The sequence below is a fragment of the Plectropomus leopardus genome, chromosome 17 (genome assembly GCF_008729295.1).
Source record: "Plectropomus leopardus isolate mb chromosome 17, YSFRI_Pleo_2.0, whole genome shotgun sequence".
Taxonomy (NCBI): Eukaryota; Metazoa; Chordata; class Actinopteri; order Perciformes; family Serranidae; genus Plectropomus; species Plectropomus leopardus.
Window position 1 is genome coordinate 19,817,967 of NC_056479.1, and position 20,670 is coordinate 19,838,636.

Here is a 20,670-nt window from a genome sequence, read left to right on the forward strand (position 1 = left end):
GCAGATAGGCTCAAGGTTGGCAGCAATATTCCAGCTAATCCTGTCAGATTTGGTAAATTTAGCATAGGATTGTAAATACAAATACAAAGTTGACAGCATGACATCAGTCAGTACAAGCCTAGTGGTGTGTGTTTGTGTCCCAGAGGATGTTTTACCTGGCAGGTGTTTGTGGTTTCAAAGCAGGTGGTATTCCCATGATGAGATGGTGGATGACATTCACTTTACAGCCACACACTTCTAAAAACAAAGAGAGGAAATTAAAAAAAAAGACAGATGATAAAAAATGCACATTAATAATACTCCATGATCTTAGCAAATCAACGAAAGCAAGAAAAAACTCTCACTAAAGTCTCACTGTTTGGGTGACTTTGGAGAAACACAAAAACAATGAATGAGTACATTGGAAACCACCAGATATCATCAGGCCACAGTTAACTCCTTCTGTAATAATGTGAGAGAGATGAAGTAGATTATTACCATTAAAAACATCCCAAATTTTGAGTCTAAAGTGCATTCATTTTGGGAGTGACCAAGATAAATTCTATGTGGTTGTTTCCGCTCACTATCAAAATCAATGCTCAAAAACGGACATGATTTTCCAAAGACAAATAAACATAATCACAGAGATCTAATTAGCACACAAACCTAATCACACACTGAAAGGTCAAAACATTCTTCATCAATCAATCAGAAAAACAGAACATCTACAACGATAAATGAAAGCAAACTGTATAAGAAAATAGCATTTATTTGATGCAAACTCTACTCGAGTAACTGGATGACATTTAATGTCTGGTGTATCTGTCATGCTTAAAGATGCATTATGATTAAACACTGTTCAATGGTGAAGTTTATACTCCCCTTAAGCGGCCTCAGTCAGGCAGGCACACACACAGTTTTAGGTCAGTCGGGCTTCAAAGGGTATCGAATTTCAATTTAGAGATTAGAGCTGCAACAATAAATCAATTAGGTGTCAACTATTAAATTAGTTTTAACATTGATTAATTGGTTTGAGTAATTTTTAAACATTTTTTTGAAGTGAAAATTATCTGATTCCAGCATCTTAAAGTGATAAATGTCTGGTTTCTTAAAGAGACACCACTTTTTTCCCCCTTTCCAATACCTGAACATGCATATCAGCCAAGTACCAATCCAATGCCATTGTTTTAAAAAAATAATTAGCAATTTCAGCTGTGTAGGACTAACACATTTCAATGTCAAAAGGCTAAATTACAAAAGACGAATCTGAGGCCATTAAAAGTACGTTTCTAAAGCATAGCGTTCCGGAGATATTTCAAAAGTAGAAAACAGGGCACTTTGATCTCTGATACATCACCGACCTCGGGGGTTAAAGTTTATCAATAACTTACATGGTATCGCATTGGTGAGGAGACTTGCCTACTCGCTGATACTTTTTCTACCATTTAAGGCAGTATTGGATGCATTATTAATACTAGTATTGGAAGTACTCTGGTTTCTTCACTCCCAGTGAACTAAATATCTTTGGGTTGTGGACAAAACAAGACAATTGTGGACGTCACCTTGGGCTTTGGTAAACACTGATTGAAATTTTTCACCATTTTCTGACATTTTATAAGACAACTCATCGATTGATAGAGAAAATTATCCACAGTTTAACCGACAATTTAAAAAAAATCTTTAGTTGCAACCCTATTGGAGAAGAAGAGCTCCAAAACTTGACCATACCAGACCCAGACATGAGAGCAGATGTGAAAACTGTGATGGAGCGATGCCATTTCAGGTAGTAAAAGAATAAAGGAACTTCATTTTGTGACTGCAGAAAAGCAAACAGACCAGGCTACAACAGATAAAAAGGCAGAGACGAGTTCAGTTTGAACCACGTAAAAAGAAATATGCCTTTCAAAATGAATCTGGTTAGTTACTTTTTTAAAGATGTACGCACCTAGAAGTTCAAAAATTAGCTAGCATACTGAATGAAGTGCTTCGCTTTAGTAAATTAGCAAAAACACATGACAGAAGTAGTCCTCATGCACACTCATTCTTTGTTTCACACACACATTTCTTTGTAAGTTGATCTATTTTTGTAACGATAAACCTTATAAACACTTTGGCCTTTTGTTTTGGAGTCGGATCTCGCGCATGAAGCTCATAGAAAGTCTACAGTAGTCAGCTACACAGGTACAGTCCATAGTTAGTATCCTCTTCGATCATACAATGACAGTTTGGATCTCCACCTCCTCTGGGGAGGTGATGACATATTCTTCTTGCTGCTGCACCATCTGTATCCCCCCCTCCACTGCTTCCTCCGTGGTAACCATAGTAACGGTCCCGTCTGCTGTCTCCACGGTGCCCGCCGTGGCCAGCAGCGTGCCATCACTGATGGCCGAGGCCAGCGTCATGGCCACCTGCTCAGTCAGGCTCTCGGGTGTGGCGATGGTGATGGTGTCGCCGCAGTCAGAGATCGATGCGCCCTCCTCGTTCATCGCCATGTTGCGCACAATGATCTGGTGGCTGCCCGTGCCGCCGGCGCCATGTGATTGGCTGACAATACGCTGCACCACTTTCATGATGTGGTTTCCCATCTGGCAGGCAGAAGTTTGATCAAAAAAGGAAGGAGAGGAGTTATACGATAATGAAAATACAATTACCAGCTCTGATCAGATCCTTTGCATTCTCACACTCTGCAGCGGCCATAAATCAAACAGATGTTCTCATTAGTGTGTGTGGGTGTGTGTGTGTGTGTACTGACCTCATTCTGACTGTCTTGAATAAGTGTAACCTCTTCTTCCTGCACCTCTTCCTCTGTTTGAGTCTATATGAGAGAAAAACAGCAAATAAAATGAATCACAACCAAGCGTTAAAGGGAAAGTTCACCCCGAAATCCAAAATAAACATTTTACCTCTTACCCATAGTGCTATATATCAGTGTACATTATTTTAGTATGAATTATGTTCAACTTACTTACTTTTAAATTTAGAACAAAACCCAGTGATGCGTCTTGCAACTACAAAACAAGCTAAGAGAAGTTCCAGGAACACCGCAGTTTTACCTCCATAATCAGGTCAATAGGCTGCTGGGGATGGACGGCCTGGGAGCCAGCTGGTTGCTGGTGGATTTACAGAGTGGAGGAGGAAGTTGTTGGAGGGTAAAACTACAAACAATGACTTTTTTTTCTCATTGCCAGGGGCTTGTAAGCTAACGACCATCAGGACTGTGCCTCTTTCACTCCAAAAGTGGGCCAAAAGTACACCACTAAGTTGTGCTGTGTTTTCAGGAGGGCAGGGGGGAGAGAAAAGAAGAGGGAGATTCATTGCGCTAAAGTTTTATAATGCTCGGGAAAACCTTGCTGTTTATTCTGGACTCATGTTGGCTAAAATGTTGGTGACATTCTTACATAAATACAACAGGCTAGGGCTGGGTGATTTGACCTCAAATCAATTTAAGATTAAAATTTGGATTTTTGGATTGGACATTAATTTGGTTGTGGTGTGTTGGAGACTTCGGCTGTGTGCTATTAATCATTTTCTTGGGAAAAAATTCTGAGCAACCAACAGCCTGCTAACATTTCAAGTGAGAGAAAAGTAGATAATAAGGCAAAGTGCCTGTGGCCCCAGGACCCCAAATCACTACATCTGCCCCTGGTAATAATGGGAAAAGGATTAACAGTATTTTTTAAAATAAACTGAAATAACCTCCCCTGGTAGGGAGGAGCATTTCCTCTCATGCAACACAGAACGTGCGTGCTGGTTGGCCATCTGTTCGGTGTGTTCATGTGCACGTTTTTGGGCGAGACACAGCAACATGAGGCGACGCAGCGGGGGGCTTTTGTCGCTGCTGGTTCTCTGCTGTCTGTTTGGTGTGTCTGGCCCTTTAAAGCTTGAAGCTGTGATGTAAGGGAGAGAAACCAGACAATCTCTTAACCTTGATCACCGTGTCTCACCTTGATGATATACTCCTGAGTGTCTGCCACCACTGAGGAGAACTCCACCAGGACAGCATGCGGATCCTCTGACAGGATGGCTGCGGTAGCGAGGCTGTCCACTGAAGACTGCTCCCCTGATACTGCATCCTTCTGCTCACTGGAATCGTCTTTTTGACAGCCTCCTGGTGGAAATCAAAGATTGTGTTATCACTTCTGTCTGCGTCACTGCTGCAAACACTTGTTTTCTTGTAGTTTTGTTGACACGCTGACCTTTCGCGCGCATATGCCGATTGAGAGTCCCGTGCTCAGCAAAGCCTCGGCCGCACTTCGGGCACTTGAAAGGCTTCTCTCCTGTGTGATGGCGTATGTGTCGCACCAGAGAACCTTTCTCCCTGAAACCTCTGAGGCAGAACTGACACACATAAGGTTTCTCATCGCCGTGGGTCCGCTGATGCACTTGCAAGGCATTCTGAGCAACACAAAGACATATTGTTAGAGATGACACTGCCTTTAATGTCTCTGAATGATAACTTGGTGAGGACAAAGCTGAGTGTTTAAAACAAAACAAAAAATAATATCTTCCAAGTCATGCATGAAAAGTTCCAGGATGTTTCCTCTTGCGATCCACGTGGACAGGCACCAGCTTCATTAGGACACATGTTTTGGAGTTGCCCAAGGATTGTTAATTATTGGACTAAAATATACCAAACTCTATCTGAAGTTTTACAGAAGCAATTTGAACCAGACCCAGTTCTGGCATTGTTTGGTGTGAAAGCAGCTAAGATACATACATTGTTGGAAACAGAAAAACTCATCAGCCCACCTAACTTTACTGAACTATGTAATATGTGACATGTGACATTTACATTTAGAAAACATTAAATTATCATTGAGAGGAAAGTTGGTTGTGTTCTTCCTAACAATGCAACCTTTAATAGACTATTTCTGTAGGATTAACACATAAATTATTATCAAAACACTTGTAATAACATCTCTGGCATCCTTTTTAAAAATTTCATTTATATACATTATTGAAATCATTTTCTTTCTTTAATTTATATTATTTATATTTATACACTTAAGCATGTACAGCCATATTTGTTCAGAAGGAAACTTTGTATGTGGATTTTGAAAAAAAAAAACAAAACTACAAAATCACCTTGGTCTTGTACCCCTTGTTGCACCTGGCACAGCGGTAGGGTCTTTCATCTGAGTGGGCCCTCATGTGCTCACGTACATGCCCGATGGTTTTGTAGAGTTTGCCACATTCACCGCACTTGTACCTCCTCTCGCTAACATGGACTTCCATGTGTTTCTTCAGCAGGTAACCAGTCAGAAACTCCTTGTGGCAAAGTGTGCACTTAAAGGGCTTGTAACCTGCATGAAGAGCAAAGTGCCCATTAAGTTCAGTGTTCTTTGATTTTGCATTTTCATAAAAGTTGATCAGGATTATATAGAGTGGAGTGTAATGCTGAGAGTCATCATTGATGGTTATGGACTTACCCAAATGGCCCTTGACATGGAAGCGAAAGTAATTCAGTCCTTTGAAGGAGCGATTACAGTGTGGACAAGTGTACAGTTTTGAGGACGTTTGATCATTTCCACTACCTGCTTCCTGCAAATGAAACAAAACAGACTTTAAGACATTAAAAAAATATGTATGTATGCAAATAATTATTGCAACAGCAGCCCAAACTCTGCTAAGAACCAGCTAAAATGTTTCCACAACAGATCAGTAGAGTTGGGCCGGTGTACAAAATTTCAAACTGGGTGATAGCAATTGCAAGGAAGATAATTAGCTGCAAAACAACAACGACATGCAGCAAAGGGCAGAGGCCAGAATCGAACCTGCAGCTGCTGCGGCGAGGACACAGCCTCTATACATGGGGCACCCGCTCCATTCATTGAGCCACCAGGCACCACAATAGAAAACATACTTGTCGTTTACTCTCATCCTTACCTCTGTCTCCATCTCCACAAACTCTTCTTTAACCTGGATCTCAGTGATACTCTCTTCCGCATCAGGACAGTCAGAAACCACTTTATCCATCTCCTCAGTTGAGTGTGTGGTCTCCTCAACCACAGCTTCCTCTGTCCCCAGTGCAATGCCAGAGTTGATGATGGCCTGGCAGATGAGGTTGTCGCCTGCTGCTGCAGCAGCCGCCAGGGCTTCTGCCTGAGACTGCTCTACTACAACCTGAGGGGCAGAAGAACGGGATAACTGAAAAGGCTGAATGAGCGTTAGGGGCAAATCCATCTAATACCAAAGCTCTACAACTGCACTTTTTCTTTGTTATTGCCAAAATTTACCAAAAAGTATTTTAACACTTTCCCCACCAGAGTATTATTATTAAGTTGCCAGCCAGGGCAAAGTGAAAGACTATGTGTATTATGCATATTATGATTTGTGCCAGCCTACGTAGGACTTTTAGCTAAATGTGCACTCTTTCTCTACTCACCTGTTGCTCCTGCGTTGTTCCATTCACCTCCATTGTGAAGTGGACCTGATGGAGGACCTCCTGGGAACCAGCTTCTACCACACTGACGACAGCCGTCTGAGCCTCGACCATCTCCTGCTCCTCTGGCTGTTCTTCCAGAACCACTACCTCCTGCTGCTGGCTGGCAACTGCGGCGCGATCGTCTTCGACTCCTGGAAAAAACCTGTTAGTGACTTGACTGATTCCCACTTTTTAGGTATTCTAAATCTATTCTTGTATCCGGTACTGCGTTTACAATTCACAAGTATTCCATTGAGCTCATTTGCTTTGATAGAACAAGACTGTGCAAGACTAGTGAGTTATCCTCTTCAGCACAGATACACTTGGCTTCTGCTGTATAAATCTGACCTTTCTGTACTCCATCTTTGCTGACCAAGATCTCCTTGTACTGAACGAAGCGGATCTTTTCTGTGCAGGGTGTGAGGGCCTTAAGGTGCCTGGTGAGGGCACCTGACTCTCTAAAAGACTGGCCACATAGCGTGCAGCGATACGGCCGCTCATCTGCAAGAGAATAGGAAGAACTCAGCGTTATCATGAGGTAAAATATATTAGAGGACTTCAATTCAAGAGAAAAGGAGTCCCTGTTTAATGTCTGTACCAGTGTGACGACGATTGTGTCGAATCAGGGAGCCTTTTGTGCGAAAGGATGTTCCACAAAGGTCACATGAGAAGTTTTTCTGGTCACTGTGAGTTTTCATGTGAGTTCTCAGGATGTTGGTCTGTTGGGTAAAAGTAGAAAATGTTAGAGAAACAACACGAGCAACATAAAGTGTAATAAATATCCTGCCTGGTAACAAAATATTATGTTATTCATCTCAGATAGTCGAGTAAGAAAATATAACTCACATTTCCTCATAAAAGATACACAAATGATATGTATGACTCACTGTTTTAAAGGTCTTGTCACAAAGTTGGCAAATGAAGCGTCCGTCTGGGTTGACTTTGTAAACAGGCCTGTCACTGTCAGCATTGTCAGATAAGGATCCTTCAGTCCCATCTGAGTGGTCAGTGACTTTGAGCGAAATGGTTTTCTTCCTGCGACCTCGACCCAATATACCACTGCTTTCATCTATGTGAAAAAAATAAAAAACAATTCAGTCCTTCTCAGATATAACTCACAAGTTGAAAAGATGTTAACTTGTCAGTAACTTTGTTTAGTTTATACACAAAAACAATCGGCAGCTATTTTTGTCCACTGTATGGCTTCAGTCTTCTTTCAAGCAGAAATGCTGAACCAAGGGACACTGAACTTACTTTGCCTGAGGAACACTTTAGCAAAACAACAGAAAGTCCTGGGCCATTTTCTCACATTTTTAGAAACTTCAGTGCTTAGCTTGGACCTCTTTTGGGGGTCCAAGGGAGTCCTTTTATCATACCATTTGAAAAACATGATCTATTTTGACACTCTGGCACCTTATTTGCATTCAAAGTACAAAAAAAAAATCCCACTGTAAATCAATTTACTTTTACTATGAATGAGAAACAAGACAGGGGACCACCCGGCACCTTATTGTGGGCCAAATCTGGCCCCCAAGCCACAGGTTAAGCATCACTGTACTGAATATTCACTGATGTTCGAACCTCTCAAATGTGTGGATTTAATGCTTTTCTCTGTCAAACTGATTGTTAACTGATGATTTATTATCTGTGACAAACAATAACAGGCATTTTCCATTATGTTCTCATGATTTTGTTAAGAAAAAAAAGGCAAATTAAATGATAATGGATAATAAGTTGTTGACCCACCATTAGTGATCTTCACTGGTTCATCTGAGGATGCACCATCAGCTGTCTTCACCTCTGAAGAACTTCCATTGGCCACAGTAACCTGGAAAAATGTAGATAAACTTTTTTTAATATTAAGACACAACTCATGACGGTCCATAGTGCACTCAGACGGAGGCACTTCAAATCATTTTTAAGCACTGGAGATGGAATTCTGTTTATCGGTTTGTCTTAGGTAAGGGACATTCAACTTTCTGCATTTTATTTTTGTAGAACCTCAAAACCAAACACATATTTTCTTCATCTCCAAATCACACCATTCATCATAGTGAGAAAATGTTCAAACATGAATATTTAAAAACTATTTGAACAATAACAAAGTCACTCCCCAGCTACCCCCAACTCTATTAAAAAAATTACAGTACAGTTACACACTTTAAAAGCCAGACAGGAAGGAATCAGGCAATACTTGTTTTTGTCTTCACTACTTCTGACCATCATAAATTAATCTTTTTTGTATTATAAAATAATCAAAATCTATCCCATATAGTGAGCATATCCTTGGTAACTGTAACTAAGATCAGCAATACAGGGACCTAAAATGACCAAATCATCTGCTTAATGAGATTTATCAACCACGGTGGAACATAACTGAGTGCATTTACTCAAGTACTGTACTTAAGTACAAATAATTAACATTTAAGTAATTTTCTAATTTATTTTAAATAATTTTGAGTTTATGGGGTGTTTTTTTCTGGATTGGGTACTTTGGCTTTTAATTATTTAAGTACGTGTTTCTGATTATACTTATTTAAACTTACTTAAGTGCCATTTTTTAATGCAAGACTTTTACTTGTAACAGAGTAGTGTGGTATTAGTACTTTTACTTTAGTCAAGGATCTTAACACTTGCTCCACCACTGCCCTGTACCACCTCCATTTAACTGCAGTGACATATTATCCATATTAATATTTATGTATACATGTTTATTTATTGATCTATTTGTGTCATTATTAAGATCCAAACAAAGAATACAGAGAACATGTACAATGCATTAAAATAGCAAAATAGTATTTAAAAAAGGCTTCTTCAGGCTGAAGTCAAATTTAGTGTGAAACATGGAATCGTGCACTATACCATAACAAAAAGTAGCTCACACATTCAATATTGAGATTTGAACAAGTCGTGAATGTGACCTGGTGTAAATACACCAGAAGATTAATGCATCAAGTCTCATGTAACTCTCCCCAACAGAGTTCAAAACATACTAAGAGGAAAGAGAGATCACACTTGCAACTTAAGCCTGTTGAAGTTGCTTCATCTAAAACATTTGCGTTTATAATACTGCATTCATATTCCCTGCATGTTTTGTTTGCATTTTAGTAAATAGACTGCTACGAAAGAATTATGTACGATTATTATAACGTTGGTAAAATAACAAAGTTTAACACAATACTGCGCCTCTTGCAGTTTTACCTGGATATTAAACCCAAATATCAAAGCTCATACCTCTTGAATGGCCTCCAAACGTTTGCAGCTATGTTGCAGTTTGTGCTGGATGAAAGCCTCCAGCGTAGAAAACTCGGACTGACAGCGTCCGCACTTGTGCACATCTTCATCTACCAACACACACATTACAGAATAATGCAACTCTATTGCGTATTTGCGCTTTTAATTACCACTTAGCTGGTGTTCAAGTTTCTGAATACTACCTACAGGCTGGACTTGTGATATGAGTAGAGCTAGTAACTAGCTAATGTTGTTGCTAACGGTAGCTAGCTGCTAGCAAGATTTCCCGATGGAGGATGTTAGCTAGGCCCAAACACAACATCTGATAAATATTTCGGTGTTTTTCCAGCTAGAAAATGAACTAACCTTCATCTCCCAGTGTTGTTTGGATGGTGATAGTCTCGTTGCCGTTTGTCGTTTGCTCTCTCTCTGTTTCTGCCGTATGATTATTTTCTACATTCATGTCGTTCGTATTCTCCGTCTCTGTCGCAACGCCGCTACAAGGAGGGAAAACATGGCGGATTTACGACCTCGTAGTCATAACAACAAAAGGGCGTGCGCATGTGCGCATGTGTCTTTTCCCTCCTTTCATCGACAGAGAGGAGAAAACACTGAAAGTATTTGTCATTTATTTTATGAATGCCCGCACGTAAAATTAATTTAGATGGAAATAGAACATTTCTTTAAAACAGTAACTAGATCAGAGGTTCAAGTAGAAAAAAAAGACGTATTTTTGTGCGATAAAAACTGACTTAATAGTGGGAAAAACAATATTTTGAATTTATTTACTTTTATGGGACATGTTACATTCATAAATGTAAGTGGACTCCAAAGTGGACTATGTATATATGTATATATGAATATATCCTATGTTTTGTCTTTTGGGGTTTTTGGGGGGGTGTTATGTTTGTTTTTTGTAAACATGCTTGAGCCATGCATGGAATAAGTAGAGGGAAAAAAAACGAATAAAAATGGAGAAAACAATAAACATGTTATGGTCTATATTTGGCTATTAATCGTGTGTGAAATATATGTGTGTGTGTGTGTGTGTGTGTGTGTGTGTGTGTGTGTGCGTAAAACAGAATATATGTGTGTGTATAATAAATGTATATTAAATATTATTTATTTATTCATATGACGTCAACTAATCTCTTTATCTAGCCTATTTACATATATGATAAACAGGCCTATCTGATTACTATATATGTGTATATATATGTGTTTGTGTGTGTGTGTATTAATATATATATATATATGGCTTAGTTTATATATACTTTTTTGTTTGTTTGGGTTTTTTTTATTTTTTCCAATTTTTCAACAGATATTACATGGAAATAAAGAAGAAACAAACAAAAGAAAAACATGAGCTACAACATTATTTTTTTTTCAATTGCCCTGATCATAACCAACATTTTGTTTCAAAAAGTCAATGAAGCTCTCCCAGATATTCTCAAAAACTGCCAGTTTTCCTTTCGTAATGTATGTCATTTTTTCCATAGCAACCTAAGGCCTTAATATATTGCTTCATATCCAGTTTGTTCACATCTTTCCATCCTATAGCTATTGCTCTCTTGGCTTGAAAGAGACACAAGTCTATCAATACATGATCACTCTTCTTAGGAATAAAATTAATTATTGTCCATAACTGTCTTGCAGGGTTACTTTAATCGAGAGACAATAAGCTGCACTGAAACAATGAAATTATTGTGCACTCCTTTCTTGCTGCAATTTTAATTAAATATAAAATAAAAGTAAAGAACGAATAAACGTGCAAAAAAGGATACTGTTTACTGTTGACATAAAATGCAAAACTAATAACAGTTTGAAAAAAGAAAATAGGATGTGGGGATGTAGCTGCATAGAGCTATGAATATGTTTTTTTGTTTAATTTAGTCTTGTTCAATCTTATGGACATAAAGTTATAAAGCAAGATCAATGATTGGGCAAATATGGTGTTGTCAAATAAAGCTGTAAATATGGGGGGTTTTTTCAGTTTAATCTTTTAGACATAAAGTCAGAAAGAAAGAGCAATGGTTTGGTGAGGACGGTGTAATCAAGAATAAGCTGTGGAAATATTTTTTGTTCTGTTTTACCTTTAAAACATAAAGTTGTACCTGCAATTCCTGTTTATTGCTGTGGCATTTCAGGATTGTAAACTAGGATTGTAAAGATTTCTCTTCTTATAAGCTAACAGCACGTTAGAAACATATAATACACAGACAGAGATGATACAGTAATATGTAGGAAAATGTGGTTGACAGTGAGGTTTCTGCTGAAGCAGGTATTCGCGACACAAAACCAAACAACAACAAACACTTTACGGCAGTGGTGAATATGGCTTCTCAGTTTAGCGGTGTGCTGCAGCTCACAGACCTCGATGACTTTATCACCCCCTCTCAGGTAACATAACAATCATTACATGATATAACACCAGCTTTACACTAACACACGGTTAAATCTAATGTTTTTCTTCCCATATAAAAAGCAGCGAAAACTTAACTGAAATAGCTAGCATGTTTTATAACCGTAAGCTGCCCTCGTCAGTGCTGCTGTGTGAGATAACAAGTCAAAGATACCATATTAACATGAATTCTGCCGGACAAAAACTTATGAAAATGCAGTGTTTATATACCGGTTTAACTGTTGTTGATATAAAAACCCGCTAAGGATAAAATTATTAAATGCGTGTTAAGCAGTTAGCTTGTTGCTAACGTTAGCAATGATGTAAGTACAGTGCAGTAATGTTGGGTAATAACTCGGTTTTAGTAGAAAGGCATTTTGATAAGTTATACCTTCTCTCACTAAACAATACGGTACTGCAGCTTGAGTTGTTGTCCAAATTGTCAAATTGAAAGTTCTCAATAACTGTAGACCTGGTATTTTGACAGTTTATATTATTTTCTGTATCACCAGAATAGTGTGGCCCTGATGATTTAATTTTTCTATCATTTCTTACCTGTTACGAAGGATTTGAATTTCCTGCGGTGTTGTGGAAGAAAAAAGAAGTTAATCTACTGTTTTGTTTTTAGTATTAACTATTTGAAACTTGAACAAACTGAAAGGAGAAATTAGTAAAAGTACAAGAAAAATACTTGAAACAATTAAAAAAAAATACATTAAAATTAAAAAAACGAGAAAGAAAGTTAGAAAACAAACAACAAAATTACCTGAAAAACGTGCTTAAAAATCTATAATAATTCTGTAACGTAATAAATGTGTAATTATGCTTTAAAAATAGCTTTTCCCCCAGACTGTTTTCCCAAGCTTAAAAAAAACATTTTCCAAATCCACTAATTTCTTTCAATTTATGAAACATTTTTTACCCAGTTGCTCATTGCCTTTTCCCCCCCTGTCTTTGAAAGAATTTGCACCAATTTTCTCAGGGTTCAAAGGTGTAAATACTTAAAGTATCTCCATAAGAGACGTGATGTCACTACAGGCTTCAAATGGTTAAGATCACCATTTGCTTTTGCATTGCAGCAGCTATTCCTCCTGATATAACAATTGAGTGGTGACAATACAAAAAAAATACATTCATACAAAACACAACACAATACACATAAAATACAAATCTACTGTTCATGAAACAATAATAGACCAGCTCTGACTGAATCCATCATGATCTAACAGACAAATATTATAATCTGACCTACAGTAGAATGCCCAGGAAACGTTCACACATAAAAAAATATTCACATATTAGTTAAGTTCCTTCTTAAGTAATGCTCTTTTAGCATTTTTTTTAAACAAATATATTATTTTGTTGTGTAAAATGATTTGGAAGTGAATTTCATTCTTGCATTGCTCTGTATATTACAGTATGTTGAACTTGTGTGTTTTTGGACTTTGGTAAAATAAAACAACCTCTAGCAGCATGCCTTGTTAAATAGTTAATAAATATATAAAAGGAGTCCTTGTTGTTATGCCTTTCCTGATGAAAACCTTTGAAGTTGAGTCTGTCTGAAAATATTAGTCTGTCTAAATCTCCAGCGTTGACTGCTTGTCGATAAGTATTTATTCTCTTTCTGTGTTCTTTAAGGTTGTTATAAATCGCTGTGCTTTTGTTGTTCATAAAATTCATTTTTAAAAAACACGCATTGAACACAAGCATTTTATAGTTGTGCATGTCTGGTTTTTGTTTTGCAGGGATGTGTCAAACCTGTGAAAATCGAGAAGAAACAAGGTAAATCTGTGGCCAAAATTCAAATAGAAGATGATGGCAGTTACGTCCAAGTTAACCAGGTGGGTGTCGAGCCTTAATCAAAACCTGCATCTGCAGTAAAACTGAAGTATTGCACCGCCGTTTACCTTGAATTCATTCTCCTTGTGTTTTCAGGATGGTGGGAAGCAGAAGCTGGAGAAAGCAAAGATCTCCCTGAACGACTGTTTGGCGTGCAGTGGCTGCATCACCTCAGCGGAGAGCGTCCTCATCACACAGCAGAGCCACGAGGAGCTCTTTAAAGTGCTGCACAACAACAAGGTAGAGAAGGTTGGATGTGTTTGAATGTTTATGTTGTGTGTGTGTGTGTGTGTGTTTGACTATGTTGCTTCTGTCAGCCTTTTGAATGTGATTTGTGTGTCATTTGAACTTCACAGGTCAGCGGGGCCGAGCAGAAGGTGGTGGTGGTGTCGGTGTCTCCGCAGTCCAGAGCGTCTCTGGCAGCTCACTTTGACCTCAGCAGCAGTGAGGCAGGCAGGAGGCTTACAGCTTTCTTCAAAAGCCTTGGTAAGATCACTTTTTTCTGGTCTATTTAAGTCACAAAACTCAAAGTAAAACAGGAATTAAAAATGAGAGGTCGATTTAGTCACTTCTGAAGATAATTATCGTTATTGCAGGGGTTCATCATGTGTTTGAAACAAGCTTTAGTCGGACCTTCAGCCTGCTGGAGAGCCAGAGAGAGTTCGTGGAACGTTTCCAGAGGAGGGAGCAGGACAGCAAGGGTCTTCCCATGCTGACATCAGCCTGTCCAGGTATACCACTAAAAAGCCAGGTTGCTTAATACTGGAGCGTCCTGCCATGCTGGACTTTGTTGTGCATCATCCTCATTTTGTCTCTTTCATTTCTTGTCAGCTCTCCACTGTCCAAGCTTTAGGTGTTTGGTTTTTTTAGGCAGATTTTTACACCCAAGTATCTGGAGCCAATAATGGTATTTGCAGCTGTGATGGAAAACCCAATGTATCTGTTTACACCTGGGTGTATATAATAAAAACAACAACAACAATAATAATAATAAAATACGCTAATGTTGACTTATATAGGGCTCAAAAACGAGTGTCCTGTATCTAATTTCTTTGCTTGACCCGTTTATCCACCATGTCTTTCTCATGCGACAGACTGTGTTGCTCTTTGTACTGTGTCTCCTGACTTTCTTGCTTTACATGTGATTTGTTTTATTTTTATTTTTTGGTAATTTTACCAATTCATTGTCAGAGAATGTCCAAGATTGGCTGGTATTGGCCTTACAATGGCCTCTTTTCCCTAACTTGAACTATCTCCTACCTTGACACGTCAACAACGTTATAGCTAATCACAGCACATAGTGTGATCCAAAATAATGCAATATAGGTATGGTGTCGAAAAAACTGCCGTGTGACTATTCTCACCCGGGTGCAAATTTTATACGGCAGCCAAACTATTTTCATATACTTAAATTCTCGCAATATAAAACTCAATGGATTAATATAATGTTTAAGTTCAATAAAACATCATTAAATTGTAGGTAGCTGTGTTAAAGGAGGAACCAAATTGGTGTTGGACCACATAACAGCAGCATCAGTCACTATAGTGTAATAATACTTACATTTCTGATATCAGTATTTGCACAAAGACATCTCCTATTGCTCATGTCTCTGTGTCTGTGTCTGTCTCTGTGTGTGTCTCTGTGTGTGTCTCGCTCAGGCTGGATTTGCTATGCAGAGAAGACCCACGGGGAGTTCATTCTTCCATACATTAGTACCACTCGCTCACCCCAGGCGATGATGGGCTCTCTGGTTAAAGGATATTTTGCTGAACAAGAGGTACAGTTACACCTGCACATCAGACATTGGCTTCACTTTTTATTATGTCTTTTATCGAATAACGAATTTCCACTGAGCTGTGTGTGTGTGTGTGTGTGTGTGTGTGTGTGTGTGTGTGTGTGTTGTTAGGGGTTAAGTCCACACCAGATCTACCATGTGGCAGTAATGCCGTGCTTTGACAAGAAACTTGAGGCCTCGAGGTCAGACTTCTACCTGGATAAAGCTGAGACTCGAGAAGTAGATTGTGTCATCACATCCGGTACAGTAACTGCTCTTTTTATACTCTTTGTATGAATTTGGAGTATCTTGTCTTTTACACTTTTCTCACGATCGTATAGGAGAAGTTCAGAAAATGCTTGAGGAGAAAAATGTGTCTCTTAACGACGTGGAACCTGTACCCCCAGACACGATGTAAGTTGTGTAGCATTTTGTTTTTGTTAGCCATAGAAAGCATTTTCAGAAGAATACATGAACTCACGCACTACATATGAATCCAGGTTCAGCAGTGTGAGTGGGGGTGAGTACCTGAGTCATGCAGGCAGCGGGTCAGGGGGTTACCTCCATCATGTCTTCACCTATGCTGCCAAGGAGCTGTACGGAGAGGAGGTGAAGGAGCTCACCTACAAAACCCTCAGGTGAGTCTGTCTCAGCAGCTTTAAGAAGCGTCACTGCTTCGTGGTAATTTGTGGAGCCTCATTATACCTGGAACAATAAAGCTTGAATTCAGTATGGATGAAGAACTGCTCCAGTTCAATTATCCCAGAATAGCTTTCCGTGAAGATTATGTTTAATTATAATGTCACTTAACCAGGATTCTAGCTCACTGATTTTGTGTTAGAAGCTTTAAATGCCAAATGCTGAAGCCTACTGCCGCTGTTTTCCCATTTCAACCCCTCTGCCACAGGAATAAAGACTTCCAGGAAGTCTCTCTAGAGAAAGATGGGAAAGTCCTATTGTGCTTCGCATTCACATACGGCTTCCGCAACATCCAAAACCTGGTGCAGAAACTCAAGAGAGGAAAGTCGCCTTACCACTTTGTAGAAGTTATGGCCTGCCCATCAGGTAAAGTGAAATACGAGGAGGTAAACTTTTCTTTTATGTCCGCCAGGACACTTGGGCTCCATTGGTACAGCACATATTTGACACGTCAGAAAGTGTTTACTACCACCACGTTTTTTACTAAAACTGGCCTCACTTTTACACCAACATAGACGGGTTCAGTTCTGGATAAATTGGAATCTTCCAGAGCATTTCAAGCCAAAATGAATTAATTCGGACTCAAAAAGTTGGTTCCCAGTCGGAGCCCAAAAACAGCAGCTTTTCCAGTGGATAACTAAAATGGATAACTGCAACCTGCACAATCGTCCCACCAGCACTGGTATACTAATTTGACATTTGCAAGAAAATCTAAGTGAAAAACCCAGCATGTGTCCACTTACCTCTCGTTATTCTTCAGGCTGTCTAAACGGCGGCGGACAGGTGAAGCCCAAACCTGGTCAGAACCCGAAGGAGCTTCTCCAGAAGGTCGACGAGCTCTATAAGGCGGAGCAGTCCCTCTCGCCGGAAGATGACGCCCGCGTGGCCGAGCTGTACCAGTCCTGGCTCCAGAGCATCGGGGAGAAGAGAGCCAAAGAGCTGCTGCACACACAGTACCACGCTGTGGAGAAGATGACAAACGGGCTCACTATGAAGTGGTGAAAGCAGCTTTTGCACGGTCCGTGATTAGCAAAAAAAATTTTCAGCAAGCACTGACAACAGAACCGTCCGAATACATGTGACTATTTCTGTCTCTCTTTAAAGAGAAGGGTTATGTGAAAAGTTTAATATAAGCTGGTATGCAGTGTGCCAATAACCCTTTAAACTACCTGATTCTTTGTGGAAAAGTTGTGTGCCTGAGAAAGTGGAAGACTGAGAGCAGAGATAATAGACACAATGATGAGCCAAATGCTCTCATCATTTGCACCTACACCGCTGACTGTCCTTTCAGTTGGGAATCATTTGTGTGGGACCTGTTACACTTTGAAAATGTAAGCCAACTGAACACAAAGCAAAATATAATCATTCCTTGTTTATTTAACCTTATGGTTATATATTGAAAAATAAAGATTTTATTTAATTGTAGCCATTTGTTTTGTATTTTTTTTTAAAGATGTCCAACAGAGTAGTGGTTCAGACTCTTTTATTGAATAACCTGACTTTGCTGTACAATTATACGCTCTCACAAAGTGAGGTTTTACTCACTTTGGGATTAAAAGCAGCAATTTACATTCATAATGTTGTACACTGCAGGTTTTTTTCTAGTCTTGTACAATTTATGAGTGCAACATGTCAGACTCATGTTTCAAAATACTGTGTGTAACGTACAGTGAATCAAAATTATACACAAATTTACTTAAATTGTATTTTACAGTAAGTTAACTGTGTGGCGTCCAACTGCAACAGTACGCAAGAGAGTGCCTGTGCAATTTATAAACAGTATGTCTGAACTGAAATTAGTGAAAAATAAAGAAATTAGAAACTTTCTTGTACAAATAAGACTAAAAGAAAGGTTATTTCCCCCCCCCAGAACTGTTTTTAAAGCAATAAATACACAAAAATCACCTTAAAATCTCTTTTTTTGTAATGGAAATTGGTATTAGCAGACATTACCAGGTGCAGTTTGTTTGTGCATAACAGACTGAGAGATCAGCCCTTAAATTCATTTAGCTTTTAGAGATAATAGTTGAAAGCAGCTTTAAACTGGCCTCTGTGCAGACATTGTTTCATTAACACACACAGGGGTCGAACAGGTTCGCAACAGAATAAATTGGTTAAATTCAAGGTTAAAGGAACACACAAGACCCTACAGTCTTGTGTGTTGCTGCATTCAGGTGTTTCACTGTTCCTCCTTGATAGGTGAGGATGTCACATGTTCTGATCTCTGAAACTGGATCTCAGGGTCTGAGGAGCCCCCACTCCAGAGCCAACATGACTTGAGGAGGAAGTCTTTCCTTGGGCTTCTTAAACTTGTCTTTTTCCTTCCGGAGGACCCTCAGCACCTCTATGGGGTCCGTCTTCCCCGTGAACTTTTGTACTCCCTCCTCCCTAAAGTAAAGAATTAGGAATACAAAGAAATGTTAACAACTAAAACTGGAAACGTATTCACCAATCTGTCAAGTAGACTAATGATTCAAATGAGTTTATATCATGCTGATACACAGTGATTCGTCATTAAAACAGTGGCAAACTTTATATATGTTGTGTACTGATAATGTTACAAGAAGCAGCAGATAAGTGCATAGTCAAAGTACGTCCATGTCAAAACAGAATTGTCTCAGTGGAAGTAGTATTTCACTGCTGGAAAGATTTTCATAAAACTGGGCTGCCTAGGTAGGAAAATGCAAATACTTTTGACATTAGTGCCTCATGATCAGAGAAAACAGACATAAAGGGCCTACAACTACCAGAATGCACTGCACCACACCGAACCAATAAACGTTCTCACTGGTGGTCGATGTAAGGCGAGCTTGTCCGTTTTGACACAGGAAACAATATGGTGGACGGTTTATAACAAACGAAATAAATATTAGTACAACAGATAGCTAAAATGTGTTTCTGAAAACATTTGAGGTGAGAAATGTGATAATATGCAACTCAGTGACAGAATCTTGGTTTATATTTGATCAACGCTGCTGAGTATAAATATTCAAACTCACGAGAGGCGAAGAAAAGGGTTGTACTCAAACTCCTCCATCAGGGTGGATGGCACTGTGGGTTTGTCATCATCATCTCTAGCCTGCAGGCACAAAGAATGTTAGACAATGCAGGAATTTAAATATCAATAAACATGTCTGTATTAAAATGATAAGACCAAAACAATTATTTATTTATCCACTAGTTGTGTAGACGTGCCTGAGATAGCTTATATTACTAGGAACTGCAGTTTTTGGCACTTGGAGGTTGCTGCTTGGGTTTGGTCTTTTGTTTACAATATCAAACACAGAAAATATCTGCTTTATTTTTTTAAGCATTTTTTAATTGTATTACTCACCCGGGCCCAGCTCAGCATCTCTTTAACCTTTTCATTCTCTGGCTCCACCAGCATGGCAAACTTCAAGTTCTTAATGGTGTACTCGTGTCCACAGAATACCTTCTACAGATAAACAAAGCATGATTTAAAGTCAGGAATCCTGGAAAACTCACACACATATGATCAAGAAAAGCTGCATGCACAGCTGCAAATATTAGACAATGTATTGGGTTCATGGTAATGGCAAGGACCCAGACAAACAACACAGGCACTCAGATAAATTTACCAACTTAATGTGGGCAACATAAAAATGCTGGTGATGACTCTGAGCTGAAACATGATTATTTTTGTTTTGCTCACAAGTACATTTATCTGTAAGTGCCAGTGTTCTGTTGATTTAAACTCACACACATGGCCGTAGAGTTTAGGCTTTGTGCTATTTTTGAGACCTTTTGTACTACGAATGCAGAAAAGAGAGCCAAACTGCACTCAATCCCCTCATTGTACGTGTGTTTACTCATCGTTGTGACTCAGTCTTACACCAGCTCTTATCTGAGGTCATGTTAGCTGTCGTTAACCCCTTCAGGGCTGCACATAGTCAGGACAAATATCTTTTATTCATACTAACCGTGTCTTGGGGTAGGGAGCCGAGCACCTGTGTGAGATTGTGGTGCATCTGCTCTGCTGTACCCTCCAAAAAACGACCGCATCCACCGATAAACAACGTATCCCCTGACAACCAAAAAATAGGACAAGTGGAGGCAAAGGGCGGCCGTCAGTCCCTGTCATTCCGCACGACAACAACAATGAACAATGTGCTGCTCGACAAGGATTCATATCTCTAGCCACTCAATATGAAGTCATTTAGCCACGTGAAGCGACAGTGCATTTTTGCTGTCACACAGTGAGTGATCTGTAAATAGTGAGCAAAAATGAACTTCTCAGATTTCAACTGGTTCACCAGCTCTTTATGTTTACAGACAAAGACCTGTGAACACAGCAGGGG

The 20,670-nt window shown here is 39.2% G+C and overlaps 3 protein-coding genes across 4 annotated transcripts in view; 1 reads left to right on the forward strand and 2 right to left on the reverse strand.

Moving 5' to 3' along the window:
- Positions 1 to 728: 728 nt before the first annotated feature.
- e4f1 (E4F transcription factor 1) lies at positions 729 to 10,135 on the reverse strand. Its single transcript, XM_042504930.1, has 14 exons — positions 10,004 to 10,135; positions 9,638 to 9,747; positions 8,150 to 8,231; positions 7,291 to 7,472; positions 7,002 to 7,122; positions 6,752 to 6,904; positions 6,365 to 6,555; positions 5,866 to 6,102; positions 5,409 to 5,520; positions 5,065 to 5,282; positions 4,176 to 4,374; positions 3,924 to 4,087; positions 2,732 to 2,794; positions 729 to 2,564 (listed from the first exon to the last, which is right to left on the reverse strand). Exons 1-14 carry the CDS (start codon positions 10,098 to 10,100, stop codon positions 2,190 to 2,192), a joined length of 2,304 nt encoding a protein of 767 aa, XP_042360864.1. The 5' UTR covers positions 10,101 to 10,135; the 3' UTR covers positions 729 to 2,189.
- A 1,835-nt stretch (positions 10,136 to 11,970) lies between these two features.
- narfl (nuclear prelamin A recognition factor-like) lies at positions 11,971 to 18,169 on the forward strand. Its single transcript, XM_042505444.1, has 11 exons — positions 11,971 to 12,037; positions 13,784 to 13,879; positions 13,974 to 14,117; positions 14,234 to 14,363; positions 14,474 to 14,608; positions 15,537 to 15,655; positions 15,785 to 15,914; positions 15,994 to 16,066; positions 16,153 to 16,290; positions 16,560 to 16,717; positions 17,112 to 18,169. Exons 1-11 carry the CDS (start codon positions 11,972 to 11,974, stop codon positions 17,351 to 17,353), a joined length of 1,431 nt encoding a protein of 476 aa, XP_042361378.1. The 5' UTR covers position 11,971; the 3' UTR covers positions 17,354 to 18,169.
- The window catches only part of hagh (hydroxyacylglutathione hydrolase), a 4,326-nt gene continuing 1,473 nt past the window's right edge, over positions 17,818 to 20,670 (reverse strand). For both annotated transcript variants that reach the window (XM_042505446.1, XM_042505445.1), the window contains 5 exons: positions 20,653 to 20,670; positions 20,293 to 20,396; positions 19,686 to 19,787; positions 19,351 to 19,430; positions 17,818 to 18,739 (listed from right to left, as the gene is read on the reverse strand). The exon at positions 20,653 to 20,670 is cut by the window's right edge and continues 91 nt beyond it. In XM_042505446.1, the coding sequence (XP_042361380.1) occupies positions 18,589 to 18,739; positions 19,351 to 19,430; positions 19,686 to 19,787; positions 20,293 to 20,396; positions 20,653 to 20,670 (455 nt within the window). In that variant the 3' untranslated portion in view covers positions 17,818 to 18,588. The remainder of the gene's footprint in view (positions 18,740 to 19,350; positions 19,431 to 19,685; positions 19,788 to 20,292; positions 20,397 to 20,652) is intronic.